The sequence below is a fragment of the Colossoma macropomum genome, unplaced genomic scaffold (assembly GCF_904425465.1).
Source record: "Colossoma macropomum unplaced genomic scaffold, Colossoma_macropomum, whole genome shotgun sequence".
NCBI lineage: Eukaryota > Metazoa > Chordata > Actinopteri > Characiformes > Serrasalmidae > Colossoma > Colossoma macropomum.
The window spans coordinates 11377394-11394755 of record NW_023494786.1 but is presented as its reverse complement, the minus strand read 5'-3'; the positions used below and the strand labels follow the sequence as shown (position 1 = coordinate 11394755).

At 39.0% G+C, this 17362-nt stretch overlaps 1 protein-coding gene across 1 annotated transcript; it reads right to left on the bottom strand.

Annotated features, from left to right (window-relative positions):
- Positions 1 to 932: 932 nt before the first annotated feature.
- LOC118825923 lies at positions 933 to 4292 on the bottom strand. The gene is made up of 6 exons (XM_036596789.1): positions 4178 to 4292; positions 3785 to 4102; positions 3651 to 3692; positions 2071 to 2367; positions 1152 to 1293; positions 933 to 1023 (listed from the first exon to the last, which is right to left on the bottom strand). Exons 1-6 carry the CDS (start codon positions 4224 to 4226, stop codon positions 933 to 935), a joined length of 939 nt encoding a protein of 312 aa, XP_036452682.1. The 5' UTR covers positions 4227 to 4292.
- Positions 4293 to 17362: the final 13070 nt, after the last annotated feature.

Sequence of the window (17362 nt, the reverse complement as noted above, 5' to 3'; positions counted from 1 at the left end):
CACTTCCCTGGGGTGGACATGCAGTCTGTCAGCAGAGCGGCAAGCATGTAGGCGAGATCCTCCTGCTCCCTCCTCTCTCCACCTCTGCACACACAGGAGCAGTAAAATCCATTACTTCACACATTCGTAGGTCTCTCTAAGACCTGTGGAGAATAATATATCATCTGATCAAACCCTTATAACAATGAATTCATCTTGTCTTACGAGTCTGTGATCCCGGGGGGCTTGGCTGTGGAGGCCCGTGAGCTCTGGAATGCTGGACCCTCTCACAGAGATCACAATGTCAGCGTAAGGGACCTCATGATCACTCTGGCAGTCTGAAGCAAAATAGTAAAGTAGCATTTAGTGATCACCAGCTATCCTCAGCTGCATGGTAGGTGCATTTAACAGGTGTTCAGTTATGGACATTTGTGTGCTGGACACTTATTTTAATTAACTTCTTATCCCAGGCTTATTCAGTTATTATTATTAGGCCTTATTATTCAATTAGTAATATAATAATTCAGTTACCACTATGAAACTATTATATGAGTTAAAGACTTATGCGAGTTGAAGCGTGGGCAGAGGAAGAGTCAGGTGAGGTCATTACCTCACCTGACTCTTACCTCACATTAGGTAGATTTATTTTAACCAAAACGGCAACAACACGGCACTTTAGTGTAATAGCTGCTATAGCAAAATGACAAAAGACACATAACAGTGACACCAACTTTTTATGTTCCAGCTGTTCTTCTCTCACTACCCTTCTCCTCCCCAGAAGCCCCCCCCCCAACACTACACACTATATCCGGCCCCGCCACAGGACAAAAATCCACCAGAGAGAAGCATTTTTACCCACAGAAACAGAAACACAGGTGTGCTCCAATGCCACAATAGTTTAAGAGGTTCAGGGCGGTTAAAAGGATTAAAATAGCATATCTTTATGTTTTACTTCAAAGGAATACATCAGAAAACAAACAGTGAATAAAACAATCACCTTGTACTACGGGCTTGAGGACTGTGGCTTCATTTTTGATTCTTGTGCTTTAAAAAGTGAAGATGTTAGTGAAGGTTTATCATTGATGTATTTCAGAACAGTTTCATGTATATCAACTCTGTTTATATAAATTCAGAGTTGAAAGATTTAGAAAGATTTTAAAAGATTTACTTACTTCTCATAAATTACAGCAGATGAATCCTCTGAATCGGACAAACTGCGTTTCCTTTTGTAACACAGGAATATCAGCAGAAGCAGAAGCATAAATGCTGCAGACAGTGTTATAGCTGCTAAGACCCTGATCCACACAAATTCATCTGTGTTGGAAAAGACTGAGTTATTTATTTTAGAGTATGAGTTATTTTCATGGTATATTTTTTAGGTGCCAAGCACCTCATGGACTAGCGGTTTACAGAAACAGTCTGAAATCTCTGTCTGTCACCATGACAACTTCAGTTAGGACTGAATTTAAGACAGTAGCTATTACAGAATCACAGCTCCTAATTTCATGATCTAATCCTAACTCTAGATCAAAAAAAATAATACACAAACATCCTAACTGGACAAAATTTCCTAAATTCTGTCCTAACTTTAAGATGTCCAAACGTCTGTTTTAACCTTTCATTTCTACTGTTAGCCATTCTGTTAAAATAAACAATTGAATGTTGTTGTCTTTAGCCAACTGTGACAGACAGAACAACCTTATTATAACTACCAAAACATTTACTCATACTGCAAAGTGGTGCTTTCATTTGTGATAGCTTTGGTAAATTGCTGTGATTGGTCCAGCATGGTGCGACACAGTTGCCTGCATCACTGCACAGTGCCCATAGTAGTGGTTCTTTTTATGATATTTACAACAGCGTGTTGGGTAGTAGTGTGTTTTTGTTTTGTTTTCTCATCATTTGAAATATACTTTTTTAAGAGACAGCTCCATTCACTCATTCACTCTCTCGTGTTTAGCAGACTGAAGATCCCCCACAAGGGGGAGCTAGCAGCAGTCAAATACTTTTTTGAGGCTTCATAAGAGAAGTGCTTGGCTTTAGTGACACTGTCTGTTATTTTCAATCATTTACAATAAAAAATCAGCTCACCCTCTTTAATGACTTCTATACTGACGGTGATCCTCTGGCTGGTACAAAGCTGTTGTGCATAGCATGTGTAGCTTCCTCCATCCTCCTCTGTAATCTTATCCCATTGTAGCAGAGACTCAGCGCTTGCTTTTGGAAGGGTGCCTTGATCCTTCGTCCACTGGCCCCCACATTGTGTGACAGTGGAAAGACATTTCAGTTCTAGTTGGGTTCCCACTGGCACTTTGATGGAATGTGATGACATCACTTCAACTGGGTCATTTTCCTCATTCCTGTAAATCACCACCTTCATAGACACATCTAAAACACATGAAAGCAGCTTACAGTGCTATACTACATGTTTAAAAAGTAAAGGGAATAGTTCGATCTATATAGAACTATGAGTTCTATATAGAACCATTTAATGCCTACTTAGTTCTTTGCGTAGTGAAATGGTTCTTTAGACTGATGGAGAATGTGTTGTATATGGTTCTATATATCTATAACCTTTTTTAAAAATGGTTCTGCATAGTACCAAAAAGGGTTATTAAATTGTTACAATGTAAAGCTCTCCTATTGAATAGAACACACTTTTTTGATGCTATATAGAACCCTTGAAAAACCATCTTTTTAAAGAGTGTACTAGCTGATTTATTGTATGTTCAAATCAGTTGAATAAACTCCTAACAGTTAAGATTCTACATCCTTGAGCTTCCTTAGTAGGTCTTGACTTCGAAGTACAGTTGTGCGCAAAAGTTTGAACACCGCCGTTGAAATGACATGTTTTGTTGATTTTATAACTGAAAATAAGTTAGCACTTCATCAGCAAGAACAAACTTAAACAAGACCTGCACATTTCTGTGGGCTATTTTTTTATTTATTTTGTTTACATAACTTTTGCACAGGCCACATGTTTTTTTTTTTTAGTTTTTAAAATTAGCAGATAAACAGTAATTGTGTATTAAAATGTGCAGAAGTGTGCTTTCTGTAGAGGATATGAACTTGTTTTCACAACAAACATCTTCAATGAGGGACATTCAAAATTTTGCTTTCCAGGAAAAAACTTTGATTGATGCAGGACCTTCACATTATGTGGAGCTTTTTCAAAGAGGTCATACTTCATTTGAATGGTCCCCTCATACTTAACAAACCATTTGGTGATGTTGCATTGATAATCAACAACATTATGGTTAGGGTTTAGGGTTAGGAGCACATTTAATAAACTCTTTCACACTGAACTTGAAGTTCAGCTGCATTCAATAGATATTTAGTTGAATGTCACTTATAGACAGACTGAGCATTTGCAAAGCATCTACAGTGGACTATCCAAATAAAGTTTTATCTTTAAAGATTTTTCACATTCACACATCTGATTTACAAAAGTGGTAAAGAACCATCCATTGAAAGGTTCATTATGGAACCAAAAGTGGTTCTTCTGTGGCACCGCTTTAAAGAACCCTGTTAATTTTTCAAAAGTATACGTGGTGTAACTGGGCTCAAACTAACATTTTAGAAGAGACTGCTGTGGTGAATAGTAGTGGTAGCAGTATCTCAATACATGACGCCAATGTGTAGCTGTGTGTGCTAATGCAGTTTAGACTTACCTAAAGGCACTGTATGAGGGGTGACTGGTGCTGTGGTCTTATCTACGCCAAACATGACCATAAATTAGTTCAAATACACCCCTTACATCTATCTCATTACCAGTATGAGCAGTCTTAGGCTCAGAGATTCCTACCTTGGATTAGCAGCGCTATTAGCCGCTCTGTTTTCAGAGGAAGATGCTGGTCATCATTCTTCTCAGAGACACATGAGTAGTTGTACAGGGTCTGCTCCAGTGTCAGATTACGAGTGGTCAAGCGTACAGTGCACATGTCTTCCCCCTGGATGTCTTTTTTCTCCCAAAGACAGCTTCCACATTTTGGCTTATCTTCCCATTTCCAGTGACCACGAATAAACCCAGAGGAGCAGTTGTAGGTGCAGTCTAAGGTAAGAGGCTCTCCTAGTCTTGCTTTAATAAGTTCTGGTGTTTCTGCAGTCTTCCTGCTCACAGCATCTGTCAAAGGCCAGTATATTAAACATCACATCATATACTCACTAGAAAAGTGCAACAAGGCCCAGAAGTAATTACCTTTGATCCCAGACAGAAGCAGCAAAGCCATCTGAGTCAGAAACAACATGTTTTGGCTTTCTTGTAAGGCTTCTATTAAACCCGTTTCTGGAGAAGCTCACAACTACACTTGAAAGGAGCTAAAGGAATGTGTGAACACACTGTTGAGATTGAAAATAAAGGAAGCTCCTCCTTTTTGAGGTTTTGCTGAGCACCTGCCTCCAAGGAATGAGAGGAAGTAAAGAACCATGATTGTATGTTAGGTGCAACTCTTAAAATGTGGCTGCCTCATGCATGAAAAGTGGGTTAACAGATATTGTGAAGTCTTTTTTGATTTATTATTATTACTGTCATTATAGCTTTACTGGTAGGGTTTAATGATGCGTAATTATGTCTGTTGTTTGTATACTGCATTTTGTATGATGGTATGAAGTTCCGATGGAGATAAAGCAGATGAATACTGCCCATAAAATAATAAATTGCATGAATTTGATTATTTCACAGATTTCTGTAAAATTAGGTAGTCAGCATACAGTCATGTGCAAAAGCTTGAACGTCCCCGTGGTGTTTTAGTACTCAAGACCATAAATTAACTATGATAACAACATAATTTGGACCTCAGGGTGAGGTGGACATGTTTAAATAAAATGGCTGCCCGTTGAGGATCTATATGATCTTTCCATGATGCTAAAGTGGGTATTATCTGTTTATTGATGTTCATCCAAAACTCAGACTCCTCTGAGGGCAGATCAGAATGTTATTATTACTGTTTTACTTAACAATATAAATGAATGTTTGTTGTTTGGTTTATATTCAGTTGAGTTTAGGTGGTGACTCTGAATGAGTTTCAGAGAAGAAGAGAGAGAAGAACAAAGCTGCAAAGTTGGACTAAGACTATAATGATAATAATAATTCATAATGTGTTTAGCCTATTTTACTACATATGTATTAAAATATAATATTATTCATTAATATATATCGTGTGTAATTAATGAGAATAAATTTACAATGAACTACAAATGAATTTTATTATTATTATTTTTTTATGTCCTGAAAAAAATCTTAACCTGGTCTTGTTCTTGTCTCAATCTAGGGCTCTCCTGGTTTTGGTCTTGACTCAGACTTGACTCGTACTCACCTCTAGTGGTCTTGACAACAACACTACACCCCTGGTCAAACACATCTAGGGGTGGGGGAAAAAATCAATTCTTAGATGCATCGTGATGCGGAAGTGAATGGTTCTGAATCGATTCACAAATGTCAAAAATCAATTTTCTAAATATTTAATTTATAACATAATGTTGACGGAGCGCAAAAGGCGGAACTTGGAAGTGCGGAAGTGCAGCGCCCGGACAGTCTGTGGCGGCACATAACAAAAACACTACTGGATGAGCGAGAAATCCGACTGGCACCCTCTTCATTAACAGCCAGGTTAGGTCAGGAGTCACAACCCAAATGTTAAGAATAGACAGTTTGTCCTTTCAACAAAAATCAAACCACCTTGGGAGCCGCAACACTTAATGTCCAATATGTCTCAGTATGTGATAATGTTCTAGTATAGGCAAAAAAATATAAACAAAAACACAGATTTACTTCGCTCTGCTTTAAGCTTCGCCTACAGCCGCTTTCCTCCCATCTCCGCCCAAAAACCTTTCCTCAAAAGTTGAATAGTTTATTGTAAAATGTCTCTCAACGTTCGACTGTTTTACGAGGCTGAAGTCGCTTCTCATTCGCCAGCTTCTTGTTCGAATTTTCCTGTTCCATCTTAACTTCTAACTGAGGCGCTGAATGTAAATGTGGCACCATTTAAGGTGGAACAGGAAAATTCGAAAGAGAAGTGACTTCATCTTCACAACTTTTTAGTGTTTGACACTCTCTCGTTGCAGATTTAATGTACCAGGAAACCAACTGCAGTGCTTATACATGTGAATAATCTTAAATCTCTCTCTTTGCCTTTTTGTTAGCTACTAGCCAGGCGAGACTGCGTTGCTAGGTGACCTGCAGTCTGCACGCCAGTTCTCAGTTGTTGAGACCAAGGCCTTTCGCGCAATGTTGCACAGAGATATTTTATTGACACAGCGATCCCCCCACTCTCTACAGCGAGACCAAAACCGAAGTTATAAAATCACTAAAGAAAACGGGTAGGATGGCTGTAACATGTGCTGTGTGGACATCCATTGCTACTGGATCTTATTTCACCGTAGCAGCACATTTTATCACAGATGAGTGGCAGCCAGTGTCTCATGTGCTCCAGACAAGAGCACTGAATGAGAGCTTTCTAGTTCACTTACCACATCACTTCCGTTTGTTTTATTAATAAAAGATATTGGAAGTAAATTCATTATGGATCATTACAGATACTTTGCTTTAAAAGTACCAAGTCATCACACAGTAAGAAAAAAGAAATCCTGTATAGAAAAAAAAGGTGCATCAAGATGCATTGATAATCGTTTTGTAATCACATCACAGCCCTCTGAATTGTAATTGAATCAAATCGTGAGGTGCCTAGAGATTCCCACCCCTAAACACATCCTCTACAGAAAACTAGCTTAAACCTGACATTTTTATGCAACTTTAACAATTATTACACAACTGTACGATTCTACACAATTTTTTGCTATGTGCTGAATTCAACATATTGAAAAAAGATTAAATATAAAATGTGCAATAACTTTTGTACAGGCCGCGTTATATTTTATTTTTTCAATGTGTTAAATTCAGCAAATAAACAGTAATTGTGCATTACAATGTGCAGAAGTGTGTTCACTATTGGATGCGTTAACTTAAAAAAAAATCAAGTAAATTTCATTTGGCCAGGGGTGCCCAAACTTTTGCACGCAACTGTACACTTCAAGGAAGAACCTTTAAATGCTGCAGTGCAAAAGAATTGCCCTCCCCAAACGGAAAATAACTTTCAATGAACAACACTGACAAAAGAATTTGCTTGTTTAGTCGTTTTGTTATGTCTCAAAAAAGTTGATGCTCTTAAGGCCTCTTCATGCACCAGCATCTAACATTAACTTAAATGTTTACATTAGAACACCTATTTGGATTGAATTAACTAACTAGCTGTCTGACAAGTCACTGGTCAAATAAGGTTACATAGATTTCTAATAACACCTGCTGTGTGACATACTTATTTTGGTGAAATACATATTTTGATATATTATTTGAAATGTATTGAAATGTATATGTATTTGAATCATTTCAATCTTTTGAGAACTGTAGAAATTGCATCTTCAAGTCAGTCATGGGTGTACAATTGTGTCATCTTCTCCACGACAGGCTCCATAAAGATTTTAGGGGACCTAGTTGCGTTCTTCAGCGTAGTACACAATATTAATAAAAGTCTTCATTTTTCAAGTCAACATTTCATAATAAGATCATGAGATCAGGCCTCAGTGACTACAGTTAAAAATTAGCCAGATGGCTAACACAGGTACTTTCACTTTACATTGATTTATGTGTATTGTCCCTAATAAATAAACAAACAAACAAACAATACATAAATTAAGGCCTGGTTCCTTTTGATGAGTAATGACTAAGTGCTTAAGCCACAAAGCCATAAAGACATTCTTTCCAGTGTATAAATATTGCTCAGAATGTTTCTTTTTTCCTCTAGATAAGATCAGTGGTGATGAATCAATCGTGTCTTCCTCTGCAGTTTGATTAATTAATTGGCTGAATGTGGTTCTGCACCTGATCGCAGCAGTGGAAACTTAGCTTAGTGCAGTTTGCACAAGAGCAGATGAGCCAAGCTGCACCATGCCTTTGCAGTACCATCTGCTAGTGGGCGAGAGACAAACAGGAAGCATCCTGCCTCTCTTTCACCACAAAAAAAAGCATACGTTCCCAGTGTCACTTTACGAGTCCCTGTTTCTGTTTCACCTCTGTGTTTTTTGTGCATCATGGTACATTCAATTGAAATGATTTGTTTTTAGAACCCTATTGTTCTGTTGTAAGTGTTGTTTTGTTGTGTTGTGAACATAAGACTGTGGCCCAGGCATATGCTTGAATCCATATAAATATAAAAATATGGTTACATAACAGGATTAAAAAATAGATTTGAAACTGTAGCACCCATGCTGAGATAGAGCGAGGCGGTCATTTTAGAAGCAGCACTGTCCACCTCCAAACCCAGCGAGCATCTGAATGGCTACAGCAGGAATCAGGTTACGTGGTTTGAATTTCACTCTCAATTATTGAGGCCTCTTTGTTTTCTGATAAACCCTGAAGGTCCACAGGTTCATACAGTGGAGAACGCTCCGATGGGGAAACTGCTCAACAACAGCATCAGCAGTTTGAATGTTATTCGCCATGTACAGATGGTTTGGTCTCCTGCTCTTCTGGCAGGCCTTGAGCAAACACCTGATGATGCACAGTATCCTTGTACCAGGTAGGCACCAGCAGTGTGGGGCTGAGAAATCTGTGAATATAGTATTGTAATATTTGACAGACACAGTACTAGCTGAAAGGCTAAAAGTATCGACTGACTAAACAGGTTTTAACATTTTTTAAGTCATTCAGAGTGACATTTTTGGAAATGCTCTGTTCTACAGAAACTTATCCAGTCAGAATTTTTCAAGTAATGGTGACTGAACAGATGGAAGAAAATGTATATATATATATATATGTCAACCATATATGTAAAACATATAACGGTTTCGAATGGTTACGTATATGTTGCCTGATGCCTACAACATATTTTTAAAATACAATCCCTGCTGAAAAAAAACATGAATTTGATGCTAGTCTAAGCTGGTTTATGCCCTGTTATGTTGGCTCATGTTGGTCTGGTGCTGGTACCAGCATCCAACACACAACATATGCTGGTTTTGCTGGTCACCAGCTGTGCTGGTCTATGCTGGTTTCTCTAGCAGCATTTATGGCTGAGAGGTCCATGCAGGATTACTTCTATTTTACCACTGTCAACATATATATAACATATATACAAAAACACATGTAGATTAGACAGACTGGTTGTTTGGATAGTAAATAAAATGGTTTTAGTTGTAATCCCTAGTTCCTAGCAGCACCACTGTTAAGAGATCTGAGCTGGTAAGTTTCTCCACAATGAATCATTTCACTACAAACCTGATGTTAACACAATGTTATTAGACAGCTTAACACGCTTGGAGGAGAAGGCTTACTGTACTTCGTTTCATCAGATACATGTCAGCTAGCATTGTGCTGAGTGATGTGGGAAGAGAGGGATATTATAAAGGAACAGACACTTCACTTTCTGAAAAATGACTAGGAAAGCTTGTAACACTCAAAATGGCATTCGTTTATGGGGAAAGTCCCAGATCTTGAATAAAAAACAACCAGCTTGCTGGTAAAGCCACAAGCAGGAAAAGCCCCCCAGAGTTGTGGAGGTCTGTGCATTTGCCGGAAGAACGTGACAACCATGACTTTTGTATGTTATGAGTCAAACATTACAAACTATTTGCATGATATATGCATAATTTACCAGTGATTTCAAATCTATTTTGGAAACATTATTGTGACTTTCAGTTAGGAACTTAGAGAGACACGTGTGGCTGTGGATGGCTGTGGCAATGCCAGGGATTAAACTCTCAGTCTCCCAGCAAAAGGTTTAATGCTTAGATGGTTGCGACACTCAGGAGAACCCTTTCATAAGAATGTGTGTCCAAACTTTTGACTGGTACTGCACATCTGATGTTCTACTATGTGCTATATTGCATAACATGATACAGGAGCAGGAGCAGACATACAGGTGGATCATTTGGAGTGTATAAGCCGCTGTAACCTAACACAGATCACACTGTGTCCTGAGGGATCCTACTTTTCATTGGGGCTTTGCCTTGAATGCCCTGCAGGACAATAGTAAGTATAACACTGTATAACACTGTGTAATAGTATTTCATTTAAATGTATGTTTCACTGTTTTATGCCACAGATATGTCAGGACCTTTGACTTATCTTCTGTTTCAGCTGCTTTGGAAATGTATCTGCACCCAGAAAATGCCCACCAGGCACGTTTAATCTCCATCCTGGGGGAAGCAGGGTTCAGGACTGCCAGGTATCGCCTCTGTAATCATGGCAAAAGAAAACTGAGGTTTGACCAGTATTTTGCCATCGATTCTGATTTTAAGGAACTGGAATTCAGATCATTGTAGTGAACAATTAAACAGACTGCCTTAGTTTTAGTTAAACAGTGTTTACTGGCTGATATAATTGTCAGTTGTCAACTGTGAATTGTCAAATATGATAATGACACATTTCTAAAGCTCAAATAAAGCATAAACTCAAGTTTTTCAAAGTTGTGTTGTCATTCTGTAGTTATCATTCCCATATTAGGAACTCCGGGTCTAAGCTGGGTTTCTTCATGACAAAAATAAATAGCATTTTGGAAAATCGCTACCGTGGTGTCCTGTGGTAAACTAAAATGTTCCAAAGCTAAGACATTTTGCCGTAGGGACTTTGTCCTCCTGTGATTGATGAGGTCATTAAGGAGCTAAACTACAACTACTGTTATATGCAAGCTAACACTGCTGGTTAATGACATCATAAGACTGGCCAAAATTCCCAACACAAACCAAAATTCCCAACGCAAACCAGTAAGCTTTGTCAAATGTGGTAGTTATAATTGCTTTCGCAGACAATTTGACTTGCTGGTGTTGGTATATACTACTGCTGAAGTTTAATAGTGGATTAACTTTCATGCAGTCTCATTTCAGTGTGCAGGAGTGTTAGCTTGCCACATGGATGCAGCATTATGTGTATTTTTACTGCTAAATGAGCTTGTAATTCAGAGAATCCAGTGACAGGAAATGTGCGTAGGACAAAATGTATTGGGTTTGAAACATTTTTGTTCACAGGACGTGCCAGCTGTGATTTTCCACAGAGAAATCCAGTTTAGACCCGGAGTGTCTTATTTGGGCATGACACTGACTAAAAAATGACACACGACTTTAGAGGTCCATTGTAATTTCAGCAGCAGTGGGGGCGGCAGCAGTGGTGGGGGTGGAGTAGGGTGTTGGTTTCACTGTAATTAGCTCTTATTTTTCATCAGTTCTCTTCACAGAAAGGTTTTTTGTGATATAATATGTTCTCATGCCAAAACTTAGATTTTTTTCTCTCTCTTGCATTCTCAGGAATTTGTGTTGATACTCTTAAATCTGTGAAACCTTGGTACTGACTGGATTTGATCACTTAAACAATATCTTGATTGGGCTCAAAATACACTCAGATCTTGATTCACCATAAATCAAAAGCAGTTACATCTGTATCAAGCTTAAAATAGCAGCTAGAATGTCTGTTCTGAAATCTGGCCTGTCTGTTACAGGCCTGTCCTCCAGGTTTGTTTAGTACAGAGGATGGTGTGGATTGCAGGCTCTGTCCTGCTGGGTTCTCCTGTGATGGAGCAACAGGCAGTCTCACCCCGTGTGAGAGTGGACAGTACTCACCAGAAGGGCACACTCAGTGCCTGCCCTGTCCCTTTGGATATGTCTGCAGGAATGGATTTCAACAAAGGGTAAGCTCAAATCAGCAGATGTTGACCCTAAATTGTTTGATGTTGCTTTAATGAGACCAGCAGAGCCTTTGACTGGTTTTCAAGACAGTAAAGTTGTTCTTTTCGGCTTTCTGTCAGTAACGTGTTTTGTGTGTATACCGTTTCAGTGCGGACCTGGAGAGGAACCGAACCTAAACCGAACTGAGTGTACTGAATGTACTGAAGGCTACTACTCCACCCTGTGCATTGGGCAGTGTGAGCTGTGCCCAGCAGGTAAAGCAGGCAGATCTTTGCTTTATCACTAATTTAGGTTCATTCGATCAGTAGCTTTCTCCTGGATTCACCCCGACCGAGCATCCTGTGCATTTGATCACTGTAAGCGTATTTGATTGCCACTTTCACCTGGCTTCACCCAATCCAGAATGCTCCTTCTCCTTCCAGCTTCAATCACTCTGTCCTTTCAAGCTTGATAACAGATACTGTTAATTACGTACGTTGCTACTTGAATCTTCTCACTCTTATTTATCGCTTAGCTAAATAATCAAGGTTTTGTTAGCATAAAACAGCTCTTTGCTAATATTTTGGGTACATTTCTGTACCTCTCATGTTTATGTTCTTCAAAGTGTTTTCTTTGGTATGAAGACTAGAGAAGTATAAAGTTTTACCTAATAATGACTTGACTTGAAATATTTGACTGTTTTCTTTCCCACATTTTGCAAATCATTTGATCCAAAAGTGGATTGTATGAGTGCTAATGAGTGCCAGGGGATGAAATATGTGGCTTATTCTCAAGCTAATCACAAAAAGCATCACACACATTGATATGTGTAATATTGTTTTTCTCAAAATTAATCTGCCTAGTCATTAAAGGGGAATTCCACAGATTTTTCAATTTTTCTGCATCTCAATTCAAGGGTTGAGATGTGTTTTGATGTGAAATGTTTCACTGTAGACAACTTACAACTCAGATTTCTTCTTATATAGTATTAGATATAGTATTATGTAGTGTATATAGATGTAGTATTTAACTATTGTCTTAAATGATAAGTAAACCTACACATGTCTTAAGGGTTTCAATATGAAATGTTAATGATGGTAAAATAGTGGCGAAGATGAAAAAAATAAGCATGTACGTCTCTACCCTGATTGTATTTTATTTAAGAAAGTTTTAGGCCAAATGTTTGTCCTTAACTTTCATAAAATAATATCTCATATATCAGACAACGTATTCATAACCATTTCATATAAAAACTTTTTATGAGGGAGCTGTAATAAATACTTCAGACATCTAGTTCCTGTGACAAACACTGGAAACCATTCTGAATCTGTGATTGGGCATTTCATGTCAAACCACTCTGACTGATTGTTTACCTCTTAAGGATTTTATCATGCAGAAATGTTCAAAAATAGATAGAATTCCCATTTAATATGTTAAGGCTTTACCAGTCAAGATGGAAATTCCCATTTGAGCAAAAAATATTTTTAAAAGCCTGGTGTCTACAAACTTTTGATAGGTAGTGTAAGCAGTCTCAAAATCTTCTAGTGATTTGGCTTTCAGCTCATGTCCGATGTTATATTAGTAAGCAGGTCAGGACTGGGACCATTTTTCAAGCCTGGGAATGTAACCCAGGTCACACACACACATGTATGCATTGAGTGCTGATGTGGCAAATGTTTCTTTTTCTGACTGACCTGGTGTTCTTTGATGACCTGGTTATTTTGGGCACACATTTCCTCTCAGCTACCCCTTTCTCTCCTCTTCTTATCCATTTTATGAAGTTGTGAACATAAATTGCGACACTGTGGGCTACAGACAGTGTAATCTTTTTACTTACCTACTTGAGGTGATGGGGCCTATCAATATATCCTACCTATTGGTTTAATGCCTTTATCATTTTCTGATAAGGTCATTTAGGCTATGAAAATATCCTACCTATAGGTTGACCAGGCCACTGGGAAATCTCCTGGTCTCCTGATTTTAATTATTTTAATTCTTATTAATTATTTTAATTATTTCTCCGTCTATAGGCAGTTATTGCCCCTACAGACGGATGTCCCAACCACTGCCATGTCCCATTGGACAGTATACAGATGTGGCAGGACAGACTTCATGTAAGAGCTGCAATGGAAGTGTAACGTGTAGAGCTGCAGTGGTTCAGGCCAGGAGCAGGACAGACCTCCAGCTGGGACAGAGGAACCGAATGCCCCTCTCCTGTCCACCTGGCACACACCGAGACGGAGAGGGACCAGGCTGTGACGTGTGTCCTCAAGGTGGGATTTCTGTACAAATACAGACTGCTCCACACTTCATATTCAGTGCGATGGCTGTTAACTGAAACTTTGCTCTTCTGTCAGGACATTATTGTGTAGGAGGTGTCGCTATACAATGCCCAGCTGGGACATATGGGCCTAAAGAGGGTCTGCAGAGAGAGAAAGACTGCGCTGTGTGCCCTGCAGGTAGACTTGTTCTCTTCTGTGTAAAAACCTAACTGATTTATAATAAACAAATAAATACGCCCAGAATGAAAAAAAACACCCTTAACTTTAGTGTACAGTATTGTACAAAAGTCAGAGTAGGAACTGGTAGGAACCATGCCTGCAGGACAACCAATGCTATCACCATCAGATAAACAGCTCTTAAAGCTTTTATCTTTAAAAGAGAGAGGAAAATCAAGCTCCACTTTGGCTTCAGATCTGAACAAAATCCACAGGTGTTTATGTCCACCCTTCCACTGTGAGAAGACAACTCAATTCAGTATTTAGTTGCTGAGGCTTCTTTGTAAATTTCTGTTATAATAAATGTATAATAAATGTTTTCAGACCCTTTTTACTTAAAAATTAGATATATGATATATTTTTGCACAGTAGCGTACATAACAACAACTTTTTTCCAAGGTAATTATGAGCTATAGTTTCTGTTGGTCCATTCATTAGTGAAGGTTCACCGTGCAATGGGCAGCTGGCTTTTCCTAAAGATCAAAAACAAAAGAGTGAGAAGATTTTTTGAAATACAACACAATATAAAAACTGACGATTTTAAAATGTCATAAAACATGACGCTGCAGCTGATGTCAGCATGATCTCCAGGGTTTTACTGTTTGGAGGGCACCTCCGGGAGGCCCAGTTCCCAGTTTCTGTGCCCTCAAGGCTATTACTGTGAGGAGGGCACCGCCGTACCACATGGGTCACCTTGCCCGGCCGGCACTGCAGGAGGACAACTGGGCCAGACAAGTAGGGCAGCCTGCAAGAGGTGCGCAGAGGGTCGCTACTGTCCTGCAGGTAAAGATATATACACATTTCAATACTATTGCCGTATGTCTAATATCTGTACGAGTGTTCAGTAAATGTATATTAATTGTAAAAGTAATGCATTTTATTCTTTTCCACTTGAGTAACATCTATTATTTCAACATATTTTGGTCTTTCAGTTTGTACTTTTAACAATAGCTGTGCTTATATGTGGAAATGATTTACACATTCAATGTTTCTTTTTTGGTGTAGTAACAACTGCAATCTGGTATGAATTACTTTGATCTCACACACAGTATATACAATCTATACGTGGCATATATATTTAACTAAACCCGCACAAACTATATTCGCAGGAGGTCTCATTTCCTGCCCTCAACTGTTTCCTTGCCTGTTATCTGCAGCAGAGTATGTGTGATGTGGGTCAGGGGTGTAGAGGAGATGGAAAACTTCCCTGTTTAGTTTTTCTGTCACATTGTTTCTGTTTCAACTGTCACTTTTCTTCCCTTTCGTTTGTTTTCTCTGTATACATATTTATGAATCTGAATCAGCTAGCCTGTATTTGTATAGTTTTTGCTGAATCAGTTACTTTTCAAATCAAGTCTGTTTTCCAAAGTGCACATCTTTTGAACTGTAATTTCATTTTCATTTGGCCATGTAAGGCTCTGCAGGTCCTGGCCTGCTCTGTGCTCGTGGGAGATACTGCCCTGCAGGCACTGTTGTAGAGGTTGTATGCCCACAGGGCACCTTCACGCCACATCAAGGAGCTCTAAGTAAGAGCATCTTTAATTCTTACCATTTTCATACCTCCTAACCCATGGAAATCTAGAACTGTTATTGTCATTTTACTATATTATATTCATTTAAAGGCAGATCATAATAAAAAAGCTCCTTTATGAAAAAGAGCTGGTCCATCCAATGTTCTTTCTTTCCTTATTCAATATATTGTATTTTATAAACTTCATAGGTGTGAAAGACTGCCTGAAGTGCCGTGCGGGATTCTACTGTCCAGAAGGCACCAGTGATCCCTTGCCCTGTCAGCCAGGCACGTTTAATCCCTTGGATGGTCAGGACGCATTGGAAGACTGCAGGCCATGCTACCCGGGAAAGGCCTGTACGCAAGTGGCCTTGAAGGCACCTGACGTTGACTGTATGCCAGGGTAAATCCCACAATGATCTCATTCAGTTTTGCCAGATGTCAAGGGATTGGTTTCCAAATAATAATTAGATGATGAAAAGCAGATGACGCTAATTAGCATGAACAGTAATTAGCCACGAAAAATAATTAAAATTGTTCAGAATTTCCATCATTTCAGATTTGTGTGCCCACCTGGTACAGCGCGACCTAATAACCCTGCAAATGCTTGCCCACCTGGGACCCTGAGCAATCGGACAGACCTGACTGATCGTTCTCAGTGCCAGCAATGTCCAGCACGCTTTGCCTGCCTACGAGGTGCCAGTCTAGTTTGTATTCATCCGTGTATTTGCCTTAGTTTGCCTTATTTACCATTTAATTTATTATTGTTTATTATACAGAAATTATGTAATGTGTCTGTCATCTAAGCTTTGAAAGCACTGAAAAATAGAAAAATGGACATGCAAAGATACTTTTCCTTCTGACTTGCCAATTACATTGTTCCTACCTTGTGTGTGCCGTAATATAAAGGCCACGCTGTAAATAAAGGTCAGTTTTCTATGAGTTATCAGGCCATCTAATCCAGTCACCCCTCTCTGCTTCCCAGGCACTGGTGGCATCCAGAGGCCTCCTCTCTCCTGCTTTGCTGGACATTACTGCCCGGCTGGCACCATGTTTCCCACCCAGTACAAGTGTCCAGCAGGCACCTGGAGTGAACGCAGTGGGCTGGAGTCCGAGAGCGAATGTCAGCCCTGCCCTCGAGGCTGGTACTGCCTGGCTGGCGTGGGGGCTCCCTCTGGAAGATGCAGCTCAGGGCACTACTGCCCTGAAGGTAGTTTCTGGAATTGCATTAAATCATACAAAGCAAGTCAAAGCCTACATGACGTCAGTCGTAGGAAAGTCTTGTTTCTCTAAACCAATAACTTTATAGAAGAAGAAAAAATGTTCTTAACCCTTAAAGGTTGAGAGTTATTACTGTCTTCTACTACACAATGTAAATGTAATTGCACAATTAAGTGACTAATTAGATAGTTTAAATATAGTTATATTTGATTTACATTCTGTATCAGCAGATTTGAGTCCACACTTCAGTCTTCTTTCTGTTTGTTCCAATGTCAACAAATGACAAACACTATACCTAAATGTAAGGGCTTTTTATTCCTTTCTACAGCACAACAATAATTTTACACCAAATTAAAACACAAATCTACTTTTGTACTTACAAGCACAAATGAGGTATTGATTAAAAGTTCTGAATGTTCAACACAATCGGCATGTTGAACAGCCTTTTTATAATCATCTACAGATAATCAGTATCAAATGTACTTAGCGTTTTGCTGTAATA